The sequence below is a fragment of the Salvelinus sp. IW2-2015 genome, linkage group LG13 (genome assembly GCF_002910315.2).
Source record: "Salvelinus sp. IW2-2015 linkage group LG13, ASM291031v2, whole genome shotgun sequence".
Classification (NCBI taxonomy): Eukaryota; Metazoa; Chordata; class Actinopteri; order Salmoniformes; family Salmonidae; genus Salvelinus; species Salvelinus sp. IW2-2015.
Genome location: NC_036853.1, coordinates 48920745 through 48945129, shown reverse-complemented (window position 1 = coordinate 48945129; position 24385 = coordinate 48920745). Strand labels below are relative to the sequence as shown.

At 43.8% G+C, this 24385-nt stretch overlaps 1 protein-coding gene across 1 annotated transcript in view; it reads right to left on the bottom strand.

The window, feature by feature from the left end:
• LOC111971318 (uncharacterized) overlaps positions 1 to 24358 on the bottom strand; it is a 95912-nt gene extending 71554 nt beyond the window's left edge. The window contains 4 exon segments of the mRNA XM_070446025.1: positions 14689 to 14839; positions 15560 to 16768; positions 16847 to 16977; positions 23831 to 24358. Coding sequence (XP_070302126.1) covers positions 14689 to 14839; positions 15560 to 16768; positions 16847 to 16977; positions 23831 to 24086 — 1747 coding nt within the window. The 5' untranslated portion in view covers positions 24087 to 24358.
• Between the last annotated feature and the right edge of the window lie 27 nt (positions 24359 to 24385).

Sequence of the window (24385 nt, the reverse complement as noted above, 5' to 3'; positions counted from 1 at the left end):
TAGTTGGAGTGTAATGATAATTTTACATGGAGTCACATAAATTCAATTCATAGGGGCTAATTCAATACTCATTTCTGGGGGGGCGTGGATATCCTAGTGGTGGAAAGGTTCAACAGTATTTTCCATAATGTCAGGGTGTGGTTGGTTGTTAATATGTGTTATTGTGGAGGTTTTTGGGTCGGTGGCATCCCATGTTGATGGTGTTGTCCTCAGGGTGCCTGAATAGTCTACAAAGGGTGTTTCGTGAGGGAGCTGTTGCACGTGTAGTAATCGTTCTTAATTATCGGAGGCGGGTGCTCGAGAGCCAGGTCGAAGTCCGCAATGGCATTTCCTAGGAGGTTTATAGTTTGGGAAAGTCAGAGTGTTTAGTCATGGGCCGGTATTAAGGGGAGTAGAGAGTATAATAGTTTAACAATTTAAGGAGCAATATAAGGGATTGGTCTTTGCGTGAGGTGAATCCAATTATCTCATATATCACTAGCCATTACTTAAGAGGGACGGTACACCAGGAGGTAATATTAACTCCTGGGTGTCAATTCAGGGAGCTAAAGTCATTCTAGTGTCTGGAGCTGTTTGCTATTTATAGGCAGGGGGGGGTCTGCTGTTGAGGTCGGCATGGGGTAGTTACATGGGGTTATTCATGGAGGACTCGTGTGAGCGTTTAGGCTGGTATCTAGAGGTGCTGGCTATACTGAGGTGTTCAGGACATCGGTGAGGGAGGGAAACAGTGCGGGTGAGTACCTCGTTATGGGGTTTTCAGTGCCCTCGTGACAGTTTTTGTAGGTCGTATCCACTATAATATGTGAGATTACAAGGGTTGGCACTGTAGCTGCTAGGTTAAGTTGTTTCCGATTTTTAAAGAGGTAGTGAAAGAGGTGACTAGGGTGGTGTTTCGGATGTGAGGGGAGGGGGGGGAGGTGAGTGGGGAATGGAGGGAGGCGAGACGTGTTGGTAAGCAGTAGAGAACAGATAGTGAAGCCGTTAGGGTGGGAGGTGGGGTAAGTGCAGTGGAGTGTTATATAGTGAAAAGAGAAGGGTAAGGAGAAGCGGGAGCAGCAGGGTGTCGTGCAGGGTTGAGATTTAGGAGGGGGTGGGGTGAAGTTGGGGAGAGGAGACCGAGGGGATGGTCCGAGGAGTTATATTGCGAGAGATTATGCGGGCTTGTAATTGGCTCAATTGTCATGCGGGGGTATAGGAATTCCATTTGATTAGATGTTTTCATGGGGGTAATATCAGGGGTATTCATGGGGTACTAGTCTTAGGCATGGTGAATTGATATTCATGGGGTAGAGTGCTTAATGGCTTTGGTGAGTAGAGCTGTTTATAGGTGTGTAATGTCCTACATCCATTAGGGTAGTGTGAACTAGACTATTTTGGACTCTCCTCGGTAACCGATCTGCTTGCCGTGCGGTAGCAGAGAGAACAGTCTATGACTAGGGGTGGCTGAGACTTTGACAATTTTTAGGGCCTTTCTCTGAACACAGCCTGGTATGGAGGTCCTGGATGGCAGGAAACTTGGCCCCAGTGATGTACTGGGCCGTCGCATTACCTCTGTAGTGCCTTGTGGTCGGAGGCAGAGCAGTTGCCATACCCAGGCAGTGATGCAACCAGTCAGGATGCTTTTGATGGTGCAGCTGTAGAACCTTTTGAGGATCTGAGGACCATGCCAAATCTTTTTAGTCTCAAGGGGGGAATAGGTTTTGTCATGGCCTCTGACGACTGCCTTGGTGTGCTTGGACCATGTTAGTTTGTTGGTGATGTGGACACCAAGGAACTTGTAGCTCTCAACCTGCTCCACTGCAGCCCCTTCGATGAAATGGGGGTGTCTCGGTCCTCTTTTTCCTGTACTCCACAATCATCTCCTTTTGTTTGATCACGTTGGAGGGAGAGGTTGCTCTCTGGCACCACACAGCCGGTTCTGACCTCCTCCCTATGGCTGTCTCGTCATGTCTGTGATTAGGCCTACATTGTTGTGTCATCAGCAAATGTAATAATGTTGTTTGGAGTCGTGCCTGGCTGTGCAAGTCATAGAGTGAACAGGGAGTACAGCGAGGTACTGAGCACAGACCCCTGAGGGCCCTGTTTGAGGATCAGACGTGCGGATGTGTTTTACCTACCCTTACCACGGGCACGGCCGTCGGAAGTCCAGGATCCAGTGCAGAGGGAGGTGTTAGTACCAGGTTCTAGCTTATTGATGAGCCTCAGACGGCACTATGGTGTTGAAACTGCAGCTGTAGTCAATGAAATAGCATTCTCACATAGGTGTTCCTTTTGTCCAGGTGGGAAAGGCGCGTGTGGAGTCCAATTCGAGATAGCATCATCTGTGGATCTGTTGTGGGGGTAGCAATTGGAGTGGGTCTTTGGTTTCTGGCGATAATGGTGTTGATATGAGCCATGACCAGCCTTTCAAAGCACTTCATGGCTACGATGTGAGTGCTACGGGTCTTGGTATCATTTTAGGCAGGTTTACCTAGTGTTCTGTTGGGCAACTCGACTGGTCTGCTTATTTAACATGTTTGGTATGTTTTGGTATTACAGACTCGGACAGGGAGAGGTTGAAAATGTCAGTGTCCCTGGTAATCCATCTGGCCCTGCGGTCTTGTGAATATTGACCTGTTTAAAGGTCTTACTCACATCGGCTGCGGAGAGCGTGATCACACAGTCTCTAGGGAACAGCTGGTGCTCCCATGCATGTTTCAGTGTTATTTGCCTCGAAGCGAGCATAGAAGTAGTTTAGCTCATCTGGTAGGCGCGTGTCACTGTGCAGCTCGCGGCTGTGCTTACCTTAAGTAGTCTGTAATGGTTTGCAAGCCCTGCCACAATCGGCGAACGTCATAGCCGGTGTAGTACGATTCGATCTTAGTCCTGTATTGATGCTTTGCCTGTTTGATGGTTCGTCAGAGGACATAGCGGGATTTCTTACAAGCTTCCGGGTTAGAGTCCCGCTCCTTGAAAGCGGCAGCYYTAGCCTTTAGCTCAGTGCGGATGCTGCCTGTAATCCATGGCTTCTGGTTGGGGTATGTATGTACAGTCACTGTGGGGACGACGTCATCAATGCACTTATTGATGAAGCTAATGACTGATGTGGTGTACTCCTCAATGCCATCGGAGGAATCCCGGAACATATTCCAGTCTGTGCTAGCAAAACAGTCCTGTAGCTTAGCATCTGCTTCATCTGACCACTTTTTTATTGATCTAGTCACTGGTGCTTCTTGCTTTAATTTTTGCTTGTAAGCAGAAATAAGGAGGATAGAATTATGGTCCGATTTTCCAAATGAGGGCGAGGGAGAGCTTTGTATGCTTCTCTGTGTGTGGAGTAGAGGTGATCCAGATTCTTATTTCCTCTGGTTGCACATTTAACATGCTGATAGAAATTTGGTAAAACGGATTTAAGTTTCCCTGCATTAAAGTCCCCAGCTACTAGGAGTGCCGCCTCTGGGTGAGCGTTTTCTTGTTTGCTTATGGCGAAATACAGCTCATCCAATGCAGTCTTAGTGCCAGCCTCTGACTGTGATGGTATGTAAAACAGCTACGAAAAATACAGATGAAAACTCTCTAGGTAGGTAGTGTGGTCTACAGCTGATCATGAGATACTCTACCTCAGGCGAGCAATAGCTCGAGACTTCCTTAGATATCGTGCACCAGCTGTTATTTACAAAAATACATAGTCCGCCGCCCATTGTCTTACCAGACGCTGCTGTTCTATCCTGCCGGTACAGCGTATAACCAGCTAGCAGTATGTTGATAGTGTCGTCGTTCAGCCACGACTCCGTGAAGCATAAGATATTACAGTTTTTAATGTCCCGTTGGTAGTTTAATCCACGTAGGTCATCGATTTTATTCTCCAAAGATTGCACGTTTGCTAGCAGAATGGAAGGAAGTGTGGGTTTATTCGATCGCCTACGAATTCTCAGAAGGCAGCCCGCCCTTCGGCCCTTCGGCCCCTTTTTACCCGCCTCCTCTTCATGCAAATCACTGGGATCTGGGCCTGTTCCCGAGAAAGCTGTATATCCTTCGCGTCGGGCTCGCGAAAGGAAAAAAAGGATCCTGCTAGTCAGTGGTRAGTAATCGCAGTCCTGATGTCTAGAAATTATTTTCGGGTATAAGAGACTGTAGCGGCAACATTATGTACAAAATAAGTTACAAACAACGCAAATAAACAAACAAAAAAACAATCGGTTGGGGTCACGTAAAACGTCTGCCTTCCTCTCTGGCGCTATTTTACTGTTACTCCTAAAACCGTTGCTGCTTCCAAAATGATCTTCAACTTGGCAGTTCTTCCTTCCACAAACACAGTCAGGTTGATAATCTTTCCAATGACGGCTATAAAGTCAATCTGATTAACTATCAAGGTGTTCTTTGACATAACACATTTGTGAGAGAAAGATTTCTGAACAGGTCTCGTAACCGTGTCAGGACTACCATAAGCAACATTTCTTGCAGTAGGTCCACTTATTCCAGGAGTAGCCCTATTATCTCCATCCTTCTGCCTAATAGTTCCACCAATCTGCCTCTCAGCCTCTGGCATTCTCTGGATTTATGGTGCTTTCAACACAACTTGGAATTCCAAGATGGATGACCGTTCAAAACGTATATTCCCAGTCAGAGCTCGTTTATTTCAGAGTTCCCAGTTGTCTTGAACGCACTGAAGTCTGAGAATTCCCAGTTGTTTTGAACATGGCAGAAGTCATGCTGGATTGACAGCATGGCTAATTTATTCAACCTTTTCTGGCCCATGGTGTTGAATGTTTATCCTTTTAAGCTTGGAAAAGTGACCGTTAAACCCAGACTTGGACCACACACCCACTCCACTGAATAGCAGGCTAGTGATGGCTTTGCAATGCTTGCAGTTAGCCACTGATTCCTTCCAAACCACTCATTATTGAATTTGCGATTTCCAACTTGTTTTGCAATGTTTATGTCCTATGGCCGACGAGCACCAATACGTTTATTACGTTTATTTATCCAATAATACGTTTATATAATACGTTTACCAATACGTTTATTTATGTCTGTCATTTTTACCCCCTTTTCTCCCCAATTTCGTAATTGCGATCTTGTCTCATCGCTGCAACTCGCCAACGCGCTCGGGAGAGGCGAAGGTGAAGTCATGTGTCCTCCGAAACATGACCCGCCAAACCGCGCTTCTTAACTCTACGGACCCCCCCTCCCGGATCCGGAATCATCCTCATCAGAAAAGCTGACTAGCATAGCCTAGCCTAGCGCCACAGGGATATCATAWAATATAATTTCATGAAATCACAAGTCCAATACAGCAAATGAAAGATAAACATCTTGTGAATCCAGACAATATTTCCGATTTTTTAAGTGTTTTACAGCGAAAACACAACATATATTTATGTTAGCTCACCACAATAGCCCAAAACACAACGCCATTTTTTCACCGTAAAGATACCTTTCACAAAACCCACAAATAGAAATAAATTAATCACTAACCTTTGAACAACTTCATCAGATGACAGTCTTATGACATCATGTTATACAATACATTTATGTTTTGTTCGAAATGTGCATATTTTAGCTACAAATCTGGGTTTTACAACACAGCATCGTCACAAATAGCACCAAAATGTCCAGAGAAATTTTGGAGTTCACGTAATCTAACAGAAAAACTCATCTAAACTTTACTGAAAATACCATGTTGGAAAATAATTAAAGATACACGGTTCTTAATGCACCCGCTGTGTTGGATTAAAAAAAAATACTTTAGTAAAAAGCACAGCATACAATAATGCTGAGACAGCGCTCAGCCATTCTCCGCCATGTTGGAGTCCAATATTCAACAAAATATCGAAAATAACATCATAAATAATTCTCTTACCTTTGATGAACTTTCATCAGAATGCAGTGCCAGGAGTCTAGTTCCACATAAATCGTTGTTTTTGTTTTAGAATGTCATTTCTTCTGTCGATTAGCAACTTTGGCTGAGCATAATGGTGCTCACGTGTCCATGAACGTTTGGCGGCATGGAAATTTCCAAAAGTCATAATAAAAGTAGAATAAACTGGTCAAAACTCAGTTGAAAATCTATCTTTATGAGTTTTTCTCATATGTATCCAAACGTCCCAGACGGAGCATTTCTTCGTGTCTACCTAACGCATTGCAGAAAATGATATGGTGCTCCCAGGTGCACAGCAACAAACTGCCAACTTATGGCTGATCTGTCACCTCAACAACGCTTGCATTCCTTTCCCACAACAGCGGCCAGACACCCTCATTCCAACATTCTACTGCTGTTGACATCTAGTGAAGGTGTATGAAGTGCATACATATCCATAAATACAAGGCAATTGAATAGGCGAGGCCTGTCACAGAGACCCATTTCAGAATTTTCACTTCCTGTTTGAAACTTTGCCTGCCAAATGAGTTCTGTTTTACTCACAGATATAATTCAAACAGTTTTAGAAACTTCAGAGTGTTTTCTATCCAATAGTAATAATAATATGCATATCATATGATCTAGAACAGAGTACGAGGCCGTTTAATGTGGGCACTATTTTTTCCCAAAGTGGAAATGGCGCCCCCTATTAAGAAGAAGTTTTTAACACCCACTCACTTAACCCGGAGGCCAGCTGCAACAATGTGTCGGAGGAAACACTGTTCAACTGACGACCAAAGTCAGCCTGCAGGCACCCAGCCCGCCACAAGGAGTCGCTAGAGCGCAAGGAGCCAAGTAAAGCCCCCCCGGCCAAACCCTCCCCTAACCCGGATGACGCTGGCCCAATTGTGCGCCGCTCTATGGGACTCCCGGTCACGGTTCACCGATACGTTTTATCTATAAGTTCTCTTTATATGACAAGGATTGAAAAGGATTTGCCAGTAGATTGTCGACGTGATTCATGATGACTGCTTGTCTAGCTTGAAAGTATGATGTTCACATGATCAGTCCAATCATAGCTATGGTAGATATAATGTAATTTGACGTTATTTTATCTGTGGCCAATGACCTTGAGCCTTCTTGGATGGGAACTTCTAATGTAACTCTATGGCATTACCCAAGGGGCTTGAATTTTCGAGCTCTCCCCGTAGATTTTGCGTCCCCATGAGTGACAGAACACTGAGCCAATCACTGCACAACTAGAGAACATTACCAACAACTACACTCCATATGTTCTGCTGGCTGCCCCACCACCACAGAAAGTACTGAATATTGGAGCTGCCTTACTCAAGAAAGCAAAAAAAGAGACCATGTTTGTATGCGGCTTTATTAACTCAATCATTATTATTATTATTTTTACATTGTTTGCAAACTGATGTGTGACATGTATTAATGCCAAAATAACAAGCAAAACAGGCATTTTTTATATATATATATGAACTGAATGACAGGTTGCCACTGCATATTAAGACATAGTTATGACCATCTCATAACGTGTTATGACACTGGGTGTCAAGTGTTACCGAATGCTGTAAGTACAGAAATTGTTTGCTCAGTGGGAAATKAATATCCAATTAGTCAGTGACAACTGTCTGGAGTTTGTGGCAGCATCTATGTGAGCTTATTACAGTATAATTTCCCATGATCTTCTATGTAGAAGAACACCTTACTTTTWAACAACTCTTGTGTAGCTTGTGAGCGTCATAAAACATGTTACATGTGTGTGTATGTGAGTCATTAGCTCACACTGTTTGTGTGAAGGGACCATTTCAGCTTGTCAGTGATGTGCACGCCGAGTAACCCTATCCACTGTGGCCCCGTTGAGTTGGATGGGGGGCCTACAGTGGGGGGCCTACAGTAGGCCTACAGTGCCTTGCAAAAGTATTCATCCCCCTTGACGTTTTTTCTACTTTGTTGCATTACAACATGTAATTTAAATGGATTTTTATTTGGATTTCATGTAATGGACATACACAAAATAGTCCAAATTGGTGAAGTAAAATGAAAAAAATAACTTGTTTAAAAGAATTCTACAAAATAAACTACGGAAAAGTGGTCCGTGCATATGTATTCACCCCCTTTGCTATGAAGCCCCTAAATAAGATATGGTGCAACCAATTACCTTCAGAAGTCAAATAATTAGTTAAATAAAGTCCACCTGTGTGCAATCTAAGTGTCACATGATCTGTCACATGATCTCAGTAAATATACGCCTGTTCTGAAAGGCCCTAGAGTCTGCAACACCACGAAGCAAGCGGCACCATGAAGACCAAGGAGCTCGCCAAACAGGTCAGGGACAAAGTTGTGGAGAAGGACAGTTCAGGGTTGGGTTATAAAAAAATATCCGAAATTTTGAACATCCCACAGAGCACCATTAAATCCATTATTTAAAAAATTAAAGAATATGGCACCACAACAAACCTGCCAAGAGAGGGCCGCCCACCAAAACTCACGGACCAGGCAAGGAGGGCATTAATCAGAGAGGCAACAAAGAGACCAATGATAACCCTGAAGGAGTTGCAAAGCTCCACAGCGGAGATTGGAGTATCTGTCCATAGGACCACTTTAAGCCATACACTCCACAGAGCTGGGCTTTACGGAAGAGTGGCCAGAAAAAGCCATTGCTGAAAGAAAAAATAAGAAAACATGTTTGTGTTCGCCAAAAAACATGTGGGAGACTCCCCAAACATACGGAAGAAGGTACTCTGGTCAGATGAGACAAAATTAGCTTTTTTGGCCATCAAGGAAAACGCTATGTCTGACGCAAACCCAACACCTCTCATCACCCCGAGAACACCATCCCCACAGTGAAGCATGGTGGTGGCAGCATCATGCTGTGGGGATGTTGTTCATCGGTAGGGACTGGGAAACTGGTCAGAATTGAAGGAATGATGGATGGCACTAAATACAGGGAAATACTTGAGGGAAACCTGTTTTAGTCTAGAGATTTGAAACTGGGATGGAGGTTCACCTTCCAGCAGGACAATGACCCTAAGCATACTGCGAAAGCAACACTCAAGTGGTTTAAAGGGGAAACATTTAAATGTCTTGGAATGGCCTAGTCAAAGCCCAGACATCAATCCAATTGAGAATCTGTGGTATGACTTAAAGATTGCTGTACAMCAGTGGAACCCATCCAACTTGAAGGAGCTGGAGCAGTTTTGCCTTGAAAAATGGGAAAAAATCCCAGTGGCTAGACGTGCCAAGCTTATAGAGACATACCCCAAGAGACTTGCAGCTGTAATTGCTACAAAAGGTGGCTCTACAAACTATTGACTTTGGGGGGGTGAATAGTTATGCACGCTCAAGTTTTCAGTTTTTTWTGTCTTATTTCTTATTTGTTTCACAATAAAACATATTTTGCATCTTCAAAGTGGTAGGCATGTTGTGTAAATCAAATGATACAACCCCCCCAAAAATATATTTTAATTCCAGGTTGTAAGGCAACAAAATAGGAAAAATGCCAAGGGGGTGAATACTTTCGCAAGCCATTGTAATACATTATCACAGCATATTGGCGATATGCCTGGCCTGCCAATATTGTTCTTCTCAGACCATATCATATTTCAAAACTCAAGCTCAAAAATAGATCAGTTTGTGTAGCACTTGCTGAGCATAAATTGAAATAATTTGTAAATAATTAGCTTTTTATTTTACTGATGGGACCTGCATCTAATGGCAATGGTGCTTTCAAGACAACTGGGAACTTGATGTCCGTGATCTTCAGGTCGGAGTTCTAGAAAGATTCCTGAGTTTCTGACTTGGAATTCTGAGTTCAAATCAAATCAAATCAAATATTATTGGTCACGTACACATATTTAGCAGATGTTATTACGGGTGTAGCGAAATGCTTCTGTTCCTAGCTCCAACAGTGCAGTAGTATCAAAAAAGTCATAACAATACACAAATCTAAAAGTAAAAGAATGTAATTAAGAAATATATAAATATTAGGACGAGCAATGTCGGAGTGGCATTGACTAAATACAGTAGAATAGAATACAGTATATACAGTGGGGAGAACAAGTATTTGATACACTGCCAATTTTGCAGGTTTTCCTACTTACAAAACATGTAGAGGTCTGTAATTTTTATCATAGGTACACTTCAACTGTGAGAGACGGAATCTAAAACAAAAATCCAGAAAATCACATTGTATGATTTTTAAGTAATTAATTTGCATTTTATTGCATGACATAAGTATTTGATCACCTACCAACCAGTAAGAATTCCGGCTCTCACAGACCTGTTAGTTTTTCTTTAAGAAGCCCTCCTGTTCTCCACTCATTACCTGTATTAACTGCACCTGTTTGAACTCGTTACCTGTATAAAAGCTGTCTCTTATACACATCTAGATGTGTATAAGAGACAGCATAGGAGTTGAGTGTAAAGCAGTATGTAAACATTATTAAAGTGACTAGTGTTCCATTATTAGTGGCCAGTCTATGTATATAGGGCAGCCATGTCTATGTATATAGGGCAGCAGCCTCTAAGCTGCAGAGTTGAGTAACCGGGTAGTAGCCGGCTGATGATGGCTATTTAACAGTCTGATGGCCTTGAGATAGAAGCTGTTTTTCAGTCTCTCGGTCCCAGCTTTGATGCACCTGTACTGACCTCGCCTTCTGGATGATAGTGGGTGAACAGGCAGTGGCTCGGGTGGTTGTTGTCCTTGATGATCCTTTTGGCCTTCCTGTGACATCGGGTGCTGTAGGTGTCCTGGAGGGCAGGCAGTGTGCCCCCGGTGATGCGTTGGGTGTAACGGATGTGAAATGGCTAGCTAGTTAGCGGTGGTGCGCGCTAATAGCCTTTCAATCGGTGAAGTCACTTGCTCTGAGACCTTGAAGTAGTGGTTCCCCTTGCTCTGCAAGGGCCGCGGCTTTTGTGGAGCGATGGGTAACGATGCTTCGTGGGTGACTGTTGTTGATGTGTGCAGAGGGTCCCTGGTTCGCGCCCGGGTCGGGGCGAGGGGACGGACTAAAGTTATACTGTTACATGGGCAGACCATACCACCCTCTGGAGAGCCCTGCGGTTGCGGGTGGTGCAGTTGCCGTACCAGGCGGTGATACAGGCCGACAGGATGCTCTCAATTGTGCATCTGTAAAAGTTTCTGAGGGTCTGTGTGGGTGGACCATTTCAGATTGTCAGTGATGTGTACGCCAAGGAACTTAAAGCTTTCCACCTTCTCGCCAGGTGGAATGACMGTTCAAAACTATTTATCCCAGTCTAAGTTCCCAGTTGTCTTGAACGAACTGAAGTCTGAGATTTCCGAGTTCCCAGTTGTTTTGAACACAGCATTAGTCTGAGCGGAGGAAGAGAGCAGCAGAGGGTGTCCGCCTCTCACGGCCCCTGCTCTCTCCTTTTCTCTGGTGAGACTGACCAGAGGGGACCCCGTCTTCTACCTAATGGCAAAACTCGAGTCGCACCGCATCTGCCTCATGCACAAATTCATGTTCCTATGACCAGAGAAAGTTAAATATTCCTCTATATTAAAATAGACACGACGAGCTGCAGGCCTATCACTTTGCCTACCCGGAGCGCAGGGCTTCTGAATCAAGTGCACCTACCACCAAAAGCGCAACACTTAAGAAACAGAGCACAAGCCTTGGACTAGGAATGCATTGAAGATCGACCAAGGACTGTAGACTAAATACAGTGACATACACTGCCCTACATATTTATTTGGACATTGAAGCTAAAACTTTGAATTTGGCTCCAGCATTTTGGATTTGAGATCAAATGTTTCATATAAGGCGATTATGTTGTGCCCAATATAAATGAATGGTAAATAATGTGTTGTATCATTTTGGAGTCACTTTTATTGTAAATAAGAATATAACTTGTTTCTGAACACTGCTACATTAATGTGGATGCTACCATGATTGCGGATAATCATGAACGAATCGTGAAAATTGATGAGTGAGAAAGTCAAAGGCACAAAAATCATACCCCTAAGACATGCTAACCTCTCACCATTACCAATAAGAGAGGAGGTTAGCCATTTCTTTTTGCGGGGGGGTGTATGATATTTATGCCTCTGTAACCTTCTCACTCTTAAATATCTCCAGTTGGCTGCCTGAAATTGGCAGTTTGGTGAACATTTTTAAGGACACATCTCAAATAGAGCCCTTAATGTCTTATTCAGCCGGCTGTGTCCCACCCGTAGCCTTGTAAAGACGGCCTCCTCTCTTCTGTTTCTTCCTGCCGTCCTCCCCGGCTTTCCTCTGTAGCCTACTTGGAATAGATGCCTGCCCTTATTGTCTCTAAGCAGTTTCACTGCTCCTGCCATCTCTGCACCACCACTGTCCATATCAGTCCCTTAGCCTCTGCCTTCCTCATGGGGACCTCCACCTCCTCTCTCCTAAGGGCCTGTCTAGCTAGCACATCTACTTCCTCATTCTCTTCCACCCCCACACGGTTTACACAAGCTAAACGAATCTGTACACCCATCTGCCTCACCGGGAATTAATTGGAGTACCTCATATAGCATGTCTTGTCTCCTCCGTAATCTGAAGGACTTCACTCATCAATACTGCACACGAGTCAGAACACACAACAACCCTGTCCGGCTTCATGTCCTCCACCCACTGCAAGGCCAGCAGTACTGCCATCAGCTCTCCCGTGTATACAGCCAGTTGGTCTCTGTGATACATCTGCCGATTGCCACCCCACGTTCTTTCACTACAAGTGTGGTGGATACATTACCGTAAATGACCTGAAAAGAATGGCTGGCTAGATCCCATCAGTGGCAAGGACAGAAACCTATATGTTTGAAGGAAGCCAATGAAACCAAGGCCAATTTAAATTCTAAATGATAAACAAGCAGAGACAACATAACAAAAGGACAACAGGTTTGATCACCTATTTTACATTGTTTGGTACATAAAGAAACAGGTACCACATAATGTTGGGGTATATTTGTTATTAATAGAACATCTGCAAAACCAAATTGAGCGAAAATATAGTGTTATACCTCAATGACAGTGTTTCAGTTATGCCAGCACACCAAACAACAAGTCTGTATCATCTGAGAATGTGAAAGGACACAGAAAAAACTCTTACCCCAAGACACTTCACATGATAACTATAATATATCAGCTAAAGAATGGTTCCCAGATATCCCCTGTACATCTCAAGCCACACTGCTACGATTTCTCCCCTTTGTGGACACTTCTATGTCTGGTAAGGTTATTCTGGAAGGAGAAGCTTGCATCCATGATCAAGCCTTCTATGAACCCATTAACCAGGCTTTAGACAAGACCCTGAAGGAGAAGACAGACTTCCTGTTAGACTATCACCAAGGGGTCTCATCATGGATACTGTGGTGTTTGTATCATAGGAACAGGAGGGTCTATCTCTATCAGCCCCARGCCCTGCTTCATCCCTGCACTGAGACTGTGAAGAGAAGGGTCTTGGCTGCAGACTGRATCCCTGACTGGAGCCYCYGTCTCTCTGATGACCACCAGGACTGAGGTTRTTCAGTCCACCTGTCCACTGGTTGTGTTCTGTGTGGTGGTGGAGTCTCTGTCCCTTGTGGTTCGGTCCTGGTTGTGACTCGGGAAGGAAGAGYGATKGCTCCTGATACAGGGTTCTGATCCGGGGCCAGGGTTTGTGACCAGCCAATTTCAGAAAAGCATAAAGGTTTATATAAGAAACTCTATGTTGTACACAGAAACATGACATGATATTATAAAATGTTAACCACAGTCAAGGCCACCTCTATGACTGTGATTCAAGTACCTAACAATATGCAGCCATTGGAGTTTAATTGTAAAAAAAAAAAAAACTCTCGCTTTGATAAGATACACTTTAGAATACTTTGGAAARGGTTCAACATTACACACATCTTTATGTTCTTATCTCTATCGTTCTTTATCTTAACTTCCTGTCAAGTAAACATGAATTAAGGCACTATCATTTCCTCATTATAAAACACCAGCATCAAACAGGACAAGGTTGTCACTCTTCATCAGTGAAGCATTTTTACAGACACCATCACACCAACCATCACCATATCATCTACTCTGCCTCATCATACTCATTCTTTCCTCAGTTCACCTCATCCAGTTCCCTACTACATCCAAAACCAACAGAATTAACTACAAACTAACTAGTACTACATTACATGTCAAATTACTCTCTATACATGGTTCTTGTGCATTTTCTGCTKATGTATCCTGAGGTAGCTCCTCTCTCCCAAGTGGACATTCAGGTGCATCTTCAGCTGGTCCTGGCGAGAGATACTCTCCTCACACTGGGGGCAGCTGTAGGGKTTTTCCCATGAGTGGACTCTCTGGTGCCCCTGCAGGTGGTGCTGGTGGGTAGTGCTGAGCGATTACTTACACTTTTATGACRGATTAATACCAAATATCAATCTTAGATCATGTATTTTTTGACTAGCAGCAGATCAGGCTTCCCATCCTCCATGTCTACTGACTGTRAGAGATACAGAGTGAGAGGATGTTGGATCAAGAAATCTGATATRAGCATCCTSCTATGGAGCATCTTCTCATTGGGCAGTGAGGGATTGCTATGAGTGCTATGCAAACATGTTAGTTGATTTCATACTATGCAATGTGTACATTGATTTGATTATTTGAAATTCTTTAATCGTTTGATAATTCAAAGACATGGTCCCACACTTACAGATCCACAAAAGCAGAAATTCTTTTTTTTTGCTGAAATACGATGGCCAGAGCTTACCATGATGTTGTACAACGATTTTCATCAATAGGTCCTCATTTTTGTCAAAGTATGACATATTTGGGCTTGAAATAGAAAATCCTCAGTGAGACTGTATGTGGTCCAGTGCTGCTCAGCTGGTTCCTCTGTGGGTTCAGGAGGAGGTGTAGTCTGGTTGTCCTCCATGAACATGGTCCCCTCAGGGTTCCCCAAACCCTTCTCACAGCCCTCCTCCTTCACCAGTAGCACCTCTGGTCCCTCCTCCTGGAAGAGACAGGTGATRCARATTACACAGACATACACTCTCTCAGGTACGTACACACACACTGACAATAAACACACTTTAAACGTAGTGTTTAACCATCCACACTACATTTGAGTCCTATACTGTAGTTATAGAATGACTTCATTGTTGTTAAACTCATTATGGACATAAATAAGATGTTGTGGGTAAAAATTGTCAAAAGTCATCATCAGACAAACCTGACTAAACTATTTTGACATGTACAGTAGGTGTTTGTTAGTGTGTGGGTATGTGTAGGTATATTTAGTAAGTGTATATTAGTTATAAAGTGCTCTTGGGTGTATGCAGAATAGGGTGAGATCAGATTTGATGTATATTAAAGACAGTTTCAATGAAAGTCTTAGAATGAAAAGTCCCATTTTGTGTTTATTAAACATAAACAAGTGTTAAATACACCATAGTAGTTTAATGGAAGTAATGAAATAGGCATTTGGAAACATCATATAGCCTACACTGTACAAACACAATATGTAACAGACTATTTAGGCCTATACATCACACAATGTCTGGATGCAATATTCTACCCAGGAATATTCAACACCGAAATCTGTTACTCTCATTATTTCAAATTCATCTGTGGATCTTTTCTGCTGACAACAATAAAAATTATTATTTCTCTTTAAGGCAGGATTTGATGTAAACCTCAGAAGCTATGGAGTGGAACGTTACCTTCTATGTTATAGAGTGGAATGGTTTTTCTGCTGGTGTATCCTGAGGTAGCTCCTCTCTGAGAACCTCTTCCTGCAGTGCGTACAGGCGAACGGCCTCTCTCCCGTGTGGACCTTCAGGTGCATCTTCAGCTTGTCCAGGCGGGAGAACCTCTTCTCACACTGTGGGCAGCTGTAGGGTTTCTCCCCTGTGTGGACYCTCTGGTGCCTCTTCAGGTCACCAGACTGGGCAAAGCACATGTGACACTGGTTACAGCTGAAGGGTTTCACCCCTGTGTGGAATCTCTGGTGAATCTCCACCTTTTGAGGACAGCTGAAGCCTTTGCTACAGAACATGCAGAGGAACCGTTTCTCTTTACTACTGTCTGATGTTGCTCCCCCTCCCTGAGCCTGGGCTCTAGCGCTGTCGTTTGAGTTCAATACCTGATCGAAAAGGTTGTGTGAATCGGAAGGTCCCATCGATGTGGACACTGGGTCCCGATCCCTGAGCGTGTGTAAAGGGGAGTGGGTCACGTCATTTGGAATTGTCTCTAAGCTTTCCCTGTAATCTAAGAAGTCTCTGCCTTGTGAGTGTCCGTCACCTAGGTGACTATCCACATTCCATGTGGGAGGAGCGTCACCCTCCACTTTCACAGTCACTTCATCAATGACTATAACCTCCCCTTTCTTATCTAGGCACCCTTCAGAGAACACACTACTACTGTACCGGTTCCAGTCCCCTCTAGACAGATTAGTTTGCGTCTCTAATCCCAAGGATATATTGCCAGGGTCCATCTCTGTAGAGTAAGAACAAGACGGATCCTCAACGGCAGTTTCTAACGCATTACCATCTTCACGGGAATGAACCATCTTCTGGCTCTGGTGAAATACCGTTAAGTATTCGGAACCGGGAGCAGGAGGACAGCCGAGTGGCCCCAGCCCCAGTCTCTCTGGGTCTGATCTGCGGTCAGTTCCTGTGTGTAATAGCCTGTGTGTTTCAGTTAATGTCTTGGTATCGGTCTCTGACTTGAGGGCGGAGTTCGGCATTCCACTGACCTCCGTGATGCGCGGTCGGATCCTGGACTGGGTAGGTGATGTGGGGTCCTCCGTGGCTACAGGGGGCACTCCAGATGCTGCTCCAGTCTGGATGTCTCTGCTGTGCCATGGGTCCTCTTCTCCTTCAGACCCCTCCTGCTTGACCAGAGACGATTCTCCAGGACCTGCAGCCTCTACATCTTCAGACTGACACATGAAGAGAGGAGTTTATTACCGGTACATGAGTTGAATTGGATAACAATGTCAAAGGGAATGCGCTCTWACCTCTATCACGATTACGTGCTGGCTTGAGGTTTCACTCCCCTCATCAACAGTGATTGGTTGGTCATCTCTCCATGTATTGTGTCCCGCTGGCTTCACAAAGCTCCTGTAGCCTCCAGTGAGATGTCCTTCACCTGAGAGTGATTGGGGGAAAAGAGGTGGTTAGGTTAGCTACTGTCAATGCTCAACAATATACACTGCTCAAAAAAATAAAGGGAACACTTAAACACAATGTAACTCAAGTCAATCACACTTCTGTGAATAAACTGCACTTAGGAGCAACACTGATTGACAATACATTTCACATGCTGTTGTGCAAATGGAATAGACAAAAGGTGTTTTTAGGCAATTAGCAAGACACTCCCAATAAAGGAGTGGTTCTGCAGGTGGTGACCACAGACCACTTCTCAGTTCCTATGCTTCCTGGCTGATGTTTTGGTCACTTTTGAATGCTGGCGGTGCTTTCACCTAGTGGGTAGCATGAGACGGAGTCTACCACCACAAGTGGCTCAGGTAGTGCAGCTATTCCGGATGGCACATCAATGCGAAGCTGTGGCAAGAAGGTTTGCTGTGTCTGTCAGCGTAGTGTCCAGAGCATGGAGGCGCTACCAGGAGACAGGCCAGTACATTCAGGAGACGTGGAGGAGGCCGTAGAGGGCAACAACCCAGCAGCAGGACCGCTACCTCCGCCTTTGTGCAAGGAGGAGCACTGCCAGAGCCTGCAAATGACCTCCAGCAGGCCCCAAATGTGCATGCGTCTGCTCAAAACGGTCAGAAACAGACTCCATGAGGGTGGTATGAGGCCTGACGTCCACAGGTGGGGTTGTGCTTACAGCCAACACCGTGCAGGACGTTTGGCATTTGCCAGAGAACACCAAGATTGGCAAATTCGCCACTGGCGCCCTGTGCTCTTCACAGATGAAAGCACGGTTCACACTGAGCACGTGACAGACGTGACAGAGTCTGGAGATGCGTGGAGAACGTTTCTGCTGCCTGCAACATCTCCAGATGACCGGTTTGGCGGGTGGGTCAGTCATAGGTGTGGGGTGGCATTTCTTTGGGGGGCCGCACACCCCTCCTGTTGCTCGCCAGAGGTAGCCTGACTGCCATTAGTTACCGAGATGAGAATCCATCAGACCCTTGTGAGACCATGCTGTGCGGTTGGCATGGGTTCCTCCTAAGACAATGCTAGACTCATGTGGCTGGAGTGTGTCAGCAGTTCCTGCAAGAGGAAGGCATTGATGCTATGGACTGGCCCGCCCGCTTCCCAGACTGAATCCAATATGAGCACATCTGGGACATCATGTCTCGCTCCATCCACCAACGCCAAGTTGGCACCACAGACTGTCAGGGAAGTTGGCGGGATGCTTTAGTCCAGGTCTTGGAGGAGATCCCTCAGGAGACCATCCGCCACCTCAGCAGGAGCATGCCAGGCGTTGTAGGGAGGTCATACAGGCACGTGGAGGCCACACACACTACTGAGCTCATTTTGCTTGTTTTAGGACATTACATCAAGTTGGATCAGCCATGTAGTGTGGTTTTCCACTTTAATTTTGAGTGTGACTCCAAATCCAGACCTCCATGGGTTGATAAAATTTGAATTCCATTGATCATTTTTGTGTGATTTTGTTGTCAGCACATTCAACTATGTAAAGAAAAAAGTATTTAATAAGAATATTTCATTCATTTAGATCTAGGATGTGTTATTTTAGTGTTCCCTTTATTTTTTTGAGCAGTGTATTTATTGACTGTCTAGAACTGGCAAGGATGTAAGGTAACACTTCTCATAACTTCCTGGTATACTATTTATTGATTGTATTATTTTCCATGTGTCACACTGTTTTAATTGAGTAAATAATAGGAAATGCAGTAAATCAAGAATCTGGTTAGAATATGATAATGTGTCTTTGCACAAGATAAGAAATCAGGGGAATTATTTCTTACTATCCAAAAACTGACCAAGACTCAATTCTGGTTAACACATTTGAACACATGTGCGGAGGGGAACCGGTCGACATGTCCTCGCGACATCGTGACGTGTTTTATTACACCGTACGTGTGTTTCTAAATTCGATTTGTTCCCGAGTCCTTTCGCCTCCTTTTGAAATAGGCCAAAGGTAATCGAGGAGAGCCGGCGAGGAGAGCCGGCGAGGAGATCGAACGTGGACGAAAATGTGCTTGTATGAAATGAGAAGCTGCTTCTCCACAATTTCCATCAGGCAAATGACAGGTAGATCCCAAAATAAATGTGTAATGTGATAAAAACTAATTAAGTTAGCTGCGCAAGACATTTAATTGATAAAAGGATAAGTAGCATATCAATCTTAATGTGTGCATGCTTTTCTCCTCTGAAAGTATAACAGCTGATTCAAAGGGGGTGTGGCAGATTAAGGCAATTTCCATAGGCAGCCACATAGAGAAGTGCGATTAGACAATTCCTAAGACACTTTAGTCCTCACCTTTGGGCACAAAACACCCATTGAGTTATATAAAAATATATAATAAATCACTCACAGCCAAAGATAAACATTTTATATCCACCCAATGTCTGCCAGGTTTTGGGATGACGTCGTCGCTGCTACCTGTGCCCACTGAGTTCTTGTGCGCATCTAACGTTAGTCTGTATAAACCGGATGCAACCCAGATATAGACGGTCCATGAATCGGCGTATGTGAACATGAGTTGATTACCTTAAACTACGGTCAGACATTTTAAATGCAGTCTCCAGTTCTTATTATACGTCAGTGATTGACACRCTCCTCGACCACTTATCGGTTTCCGGATCACGGAAGAGAGACAAAGATTATGGATATTCTGACAAGATACACGTCTCTCCGCCCTAACAATGGGAGTTATTGTCCACAAAGCGGCACGGAGGGCTGTCTAGCTCCCGACTAAACTTTCTTTGGATTGGTGGATACGTCTCATTATTGTAATCCATTTTTGAATATTCGATGAGGGTTGTGGACGTCAACCGCCAATACTCAATGRAGATAGAAGGTACGCTACTAGCCTCATGACAATAATAGCCATCTCGAGACAATTCCGATGTAAAAAAAATAATAATAATCCCCCAAAGTTGCCGGGATGTCACGTCGTACTTACACTCGTAACAACTTAAGCATTACGAAGCTTCTAATTCGATCAAATAAAKCTCACGTAGAAAATAAGCCATAACATTTTTTGTTGGCAAAATTCAACACTATCACTGACCTCCCTACAAAAACTCYWTGCTTGGTGGSCGAAAATGGTCAAACGCMACCTTCTGGAGGGAGTCAGATTTTCCTCCGAGTTGGGCCTCTCTTCCTCCCTGGGTCTGATGCCAAGCAGTCGCCATATCAAACGGTGATGCAGCCAGTCAAGGTGCTCTCAATTGTGAAGCTGTACTATCTGAGGGCCCATGTCGAATCTTTTCAGTCTCCTGAGGGAGAAGAGGTGTTGTYGTACCTTCTTCACAACTGGGTTGGTGTTTGTGGACCATGCTAATTCCTTAGTGATGTGGACACCGAGTTACTTGATACTCCAACTACAGCCCCGTCAATAAGGACGGGGACGTTCTAAGCCTCGGTTTCCTGTAGTCCACGATCAGGTCCTTTGTCTTGCTGCCGTTGAGGGAGAGGTTTCCAGGTCACTGACCTCATCCCTATAAGCTGTAGTGTTGTCACGATACCAACATTTTACAAACGATACCAGGCCAAGTATCGCAATACCACAGCAGAAATATTCAGTGACCTAGCGTCCTGTTCGCTCCGTCCCCTCCAACGCTTGTTCCTGTTTTTCTAAACGCTATGCACGTGCTTCACAAAAAACCTGTCACTGATATTACCACTTCAGGAATACACACRCATAATGATCTGCATGTCATTGTGGCAGTAAGGGGAAAGCACTGCATGAAACCTTTACTCTTCAGTTGTAACACACTCACTCTGTCTCTCTCCCACAAACACATACTGCTCCCAACTTTAAAAACGTTATGCACAAAATAACGTATCGAGCACCAGAAAGATAATCRATTTAAAAATATATATTTTAGGCTTGCATTAGGTCCATATGAATCCTACCTTTGAAGCAGATCTCATGAGTAGCAGACCCTTTTCCTTTCTTCAAATTTGCCTAGACCTACTGTCAAGTTACCAGGTTGTTAGCTAGCTAGGTAACATGACTGAACAATGTTGTTTATCAAACCAGTAATTATCGGCCCAGGCTTAGTTTAACACGGCCCACGACCTGGTTTGTGAAATTACATCAAATGTGCACGAAATCGTGGGTCATATTTCTTTTTTATTACCATTTGAGCTTAGAGATGAGCAGTTTTATTTGCTGTAAATCTGCACACATGCCTGTTGCAAAGCTGTTTTTCTTCTCTGGCACTGCTGCATGACAACGAACTTGCAAAGCCTACCCAGACTGGCCTGTGCACTGGTTATACCAARGATGAAATGATATACAATGTATCAASTTTGCTCCCTCTAYGAGCTGCTCYAATGTATCAAATGTACAAATGTAACAACAGATAACTGATCAGGGACTGCATCACAGCTAAATTATACTTTTTTAAATGATGGAGGAAGAGATGAGCATGAAGAGCGGACGGAGAKAAGCAGGTAAGTGATGGCTAGAATGGGATGCGGTTGGCTGATTACAAGAGACTAGTTGCTAAATTCCTCTTGCCACTACGCTATATCTGACTGGGTAAATAGCTTTTGAGTTAATGTGGACCCAGTGACTCWGACTTGAGCACTTAAAGTGCCAAAGTCCTGGTCCAACTTCAGCCATAGGGACTTGTGACGTGAGCACAGGGGACTCAAGGTTTAGTGACTCTACTACATCACTGGGCGAAACACTACTCTCTCTCGCTCTGCACTTGTCTGTGTCTTTTTGAGCCTGAATTAGGAATTTACATGGCCAGATAATTCTTATATAATCAGGGGTGAAAGTAGATTTAATTTATTCCCGGTATGGATGAGCTTAATCAGAATTAAATATAAAATCCCTATTAATTCAACAGGATCTCTGTGGACCAAGTTGTAAAGATTTGCTATTTAACCTTTAAAATGTATTCCATTTTATTGTGGTATAAACTCAACCAGTCATGTTTTCTTCTGATCGGTGGAGGCTCATCATGAGGAAGGGGAGGACCTTCCTCCTCAGTGAATTTCATTWAAAAAAAAWAGTTAAACCTGAAAAAAGTTATCCTTTTAAGATAAAACTTTTCTAAATATATTCACATCTTACCAAATAATTGATTATAAAACACTGTTTTGCAATGAAGGTCTACAGTAGCCTCAACAGAACTCTGCAGGGTAGCACCATTAAGTAGCCGGAGGACAGCTAGTTTCCGTCCTCCTCTTGGTACATTGACTTCAATACAAAACCTAGGAAGCTCTTGGTTCTACCCCTTTGCATAGACTTTCACAATAATTATGACAACTTCTGGAGGCAGTCCTCCAACCTATCAGAGCTCTTGCAGCATGAACTGACATGTCCACCCAATCAAAGGATCAGAGAATGAATCTAGTACTGAAAGCATAAGCTACAGCTTGCTAGCACTGCAGTGCATACAAWTAGTTGACTCGGAGAGAAAGACAATAGTTGGACAGTTTTGAACAAATTCATTTCTTAAAAAATGGAGAAGCAAGAAAGAGATTTTTTTCCTTCTCACTTTCACTTAGGTAGCTAGTTTTGTCTACTCAAAAACACCCATCTCAAACAGAGTGGGATGCCATGTTAGCTAGCTGGCTATGGCTAGCCAACACTGGTTGGTAAGCTTTTGGTTTTAATTTAATGCCACCGGGGCCCGCTAGTGTAACTGCTAAACTGCTTGCTAACTGTACTGCATGACAATGATGTAGGCTCTGTGTAGCGATTATGATATGAACGTTTGGCTTGTAAAGGTTTTGTCGCCTGGTCACACAGCCTGGGTCACAGACAGCTGATGTGTTGTGCACTAAAGCCCGCAAGCRAAGCACGTAGATGCGAGAAGAAATKAACGAGCAAAGTGATTATGCTGTTTCAACTAATTGTATGCACTGCAGTGCTAGCAAGCTGTAGCTTATGCTTTGTGGCTGCTATGAAAGTGAACTGTGTTTGCGTGTGATCAGGGGTGTATTCATTCCGCCGATTCTGTTGAAAAACTTTTCTGAAACGGAAGCAAACAGAACAGGGATAAACATACCAGAATTTGTACAATAGAAACTCTTGTTTGCGACTGTTGGATTACACCTTAGATCAGCTAGATGCAGGCAAGTGTACAAGGCGGTATTGAATGTGTCACTGTCTGTCACCTTGATTACTCAAATGTTTCTCTCGACCTGTGCACCTACATTGTAAACTTCCATTCTTAGGCTAGGTTGTAGCAACCTCATGATGGGTACAGGGCAAATTTGAGTATCATGTAGTAACCTAAACCTATCAAAGTTACATTGAGCTGGGTGAAAGGAATATGAATGACTGTCACCCAATATGCTGTAAAATAAATAAGGCAATGCGCAACAGTTTGCTGTGTGTATCAAGAATGGTCCACCACCCAAAGGACATCCAGCCAACTTGACAACTGTGGGAAGCATTGGAGTCAACATGGGCCAACATCCCAGGGGAAAGCTTGGCACCTTGAGTCCATGCCCCAACAAATTGAGGCTGTTCTAAGGGCAAACATTTGGAAGGTGTTCCTAATGTTTTGTACACTGTATATGTTTGTCATATTTCTGCTGTTGGGAAGAAAATAAGATGTTGTGCAGAAAAATATGTGTTGGTAGGACAAGGCTATGTATGTGTACATGGAAGTCAGTGATTTATGTTTACTATAGGTTAATGAGGCAATACAAATGTGATGTGACTAAAATGAAAGGGCATTTMGTTGACAATAACTAGATTAAATCATTCAAACGACAAAAGTGACTTAATTAGATTTTATAAGACTAAATGATATGTTTGTCAAAATGAATAGACCATATCTAACATTAACACTGCTCCGCCTGCAAAATGTACCTCTTGCCATTCCTCTGTATCGGTCGAGGATCTTGACACTACTGGGACTGGCGAGGACKCGCTCCCGTGCCACCTTCATTTCCAGTAGCTGTAGTTTCCTCCGCAAWGCCCTGTTTTCTTTCTGGCTTTGAGTTATTTCCAAACGAAACAYTGCATAGTCGTCGTCTACGAGTTTACAGATSTCTGMCACGGCTGCATTYGCTAGCACCTCCATGATGGAGGCTATTTGAGTGTGAAAAACCATACAGTTAGCCATTGTTAGCAGTTAAATTTTGTAAGTAACGCTTGCTAGCTATCAACCAAGTCCTGCCTCCAACGCGAATTAAACACTACCTGAGGTAACTAATGTAATGCTGTGCAGTTAAATTAGTCATATTTTAATGTCCATGGTGTTAATAAACGTGTAAATAACAAAAACGCTTTCGTGGAAAATGTTCTTGGTCACTGTTCACTTCCGTTTACACTGAAGTGAAAGGATCTTATGGGTTGGCGTCATAGTGCAAAGGGTGTGGTTAATTGAAAAAGGTATGCGCGCTGTTCTTTGAAATACGGTAC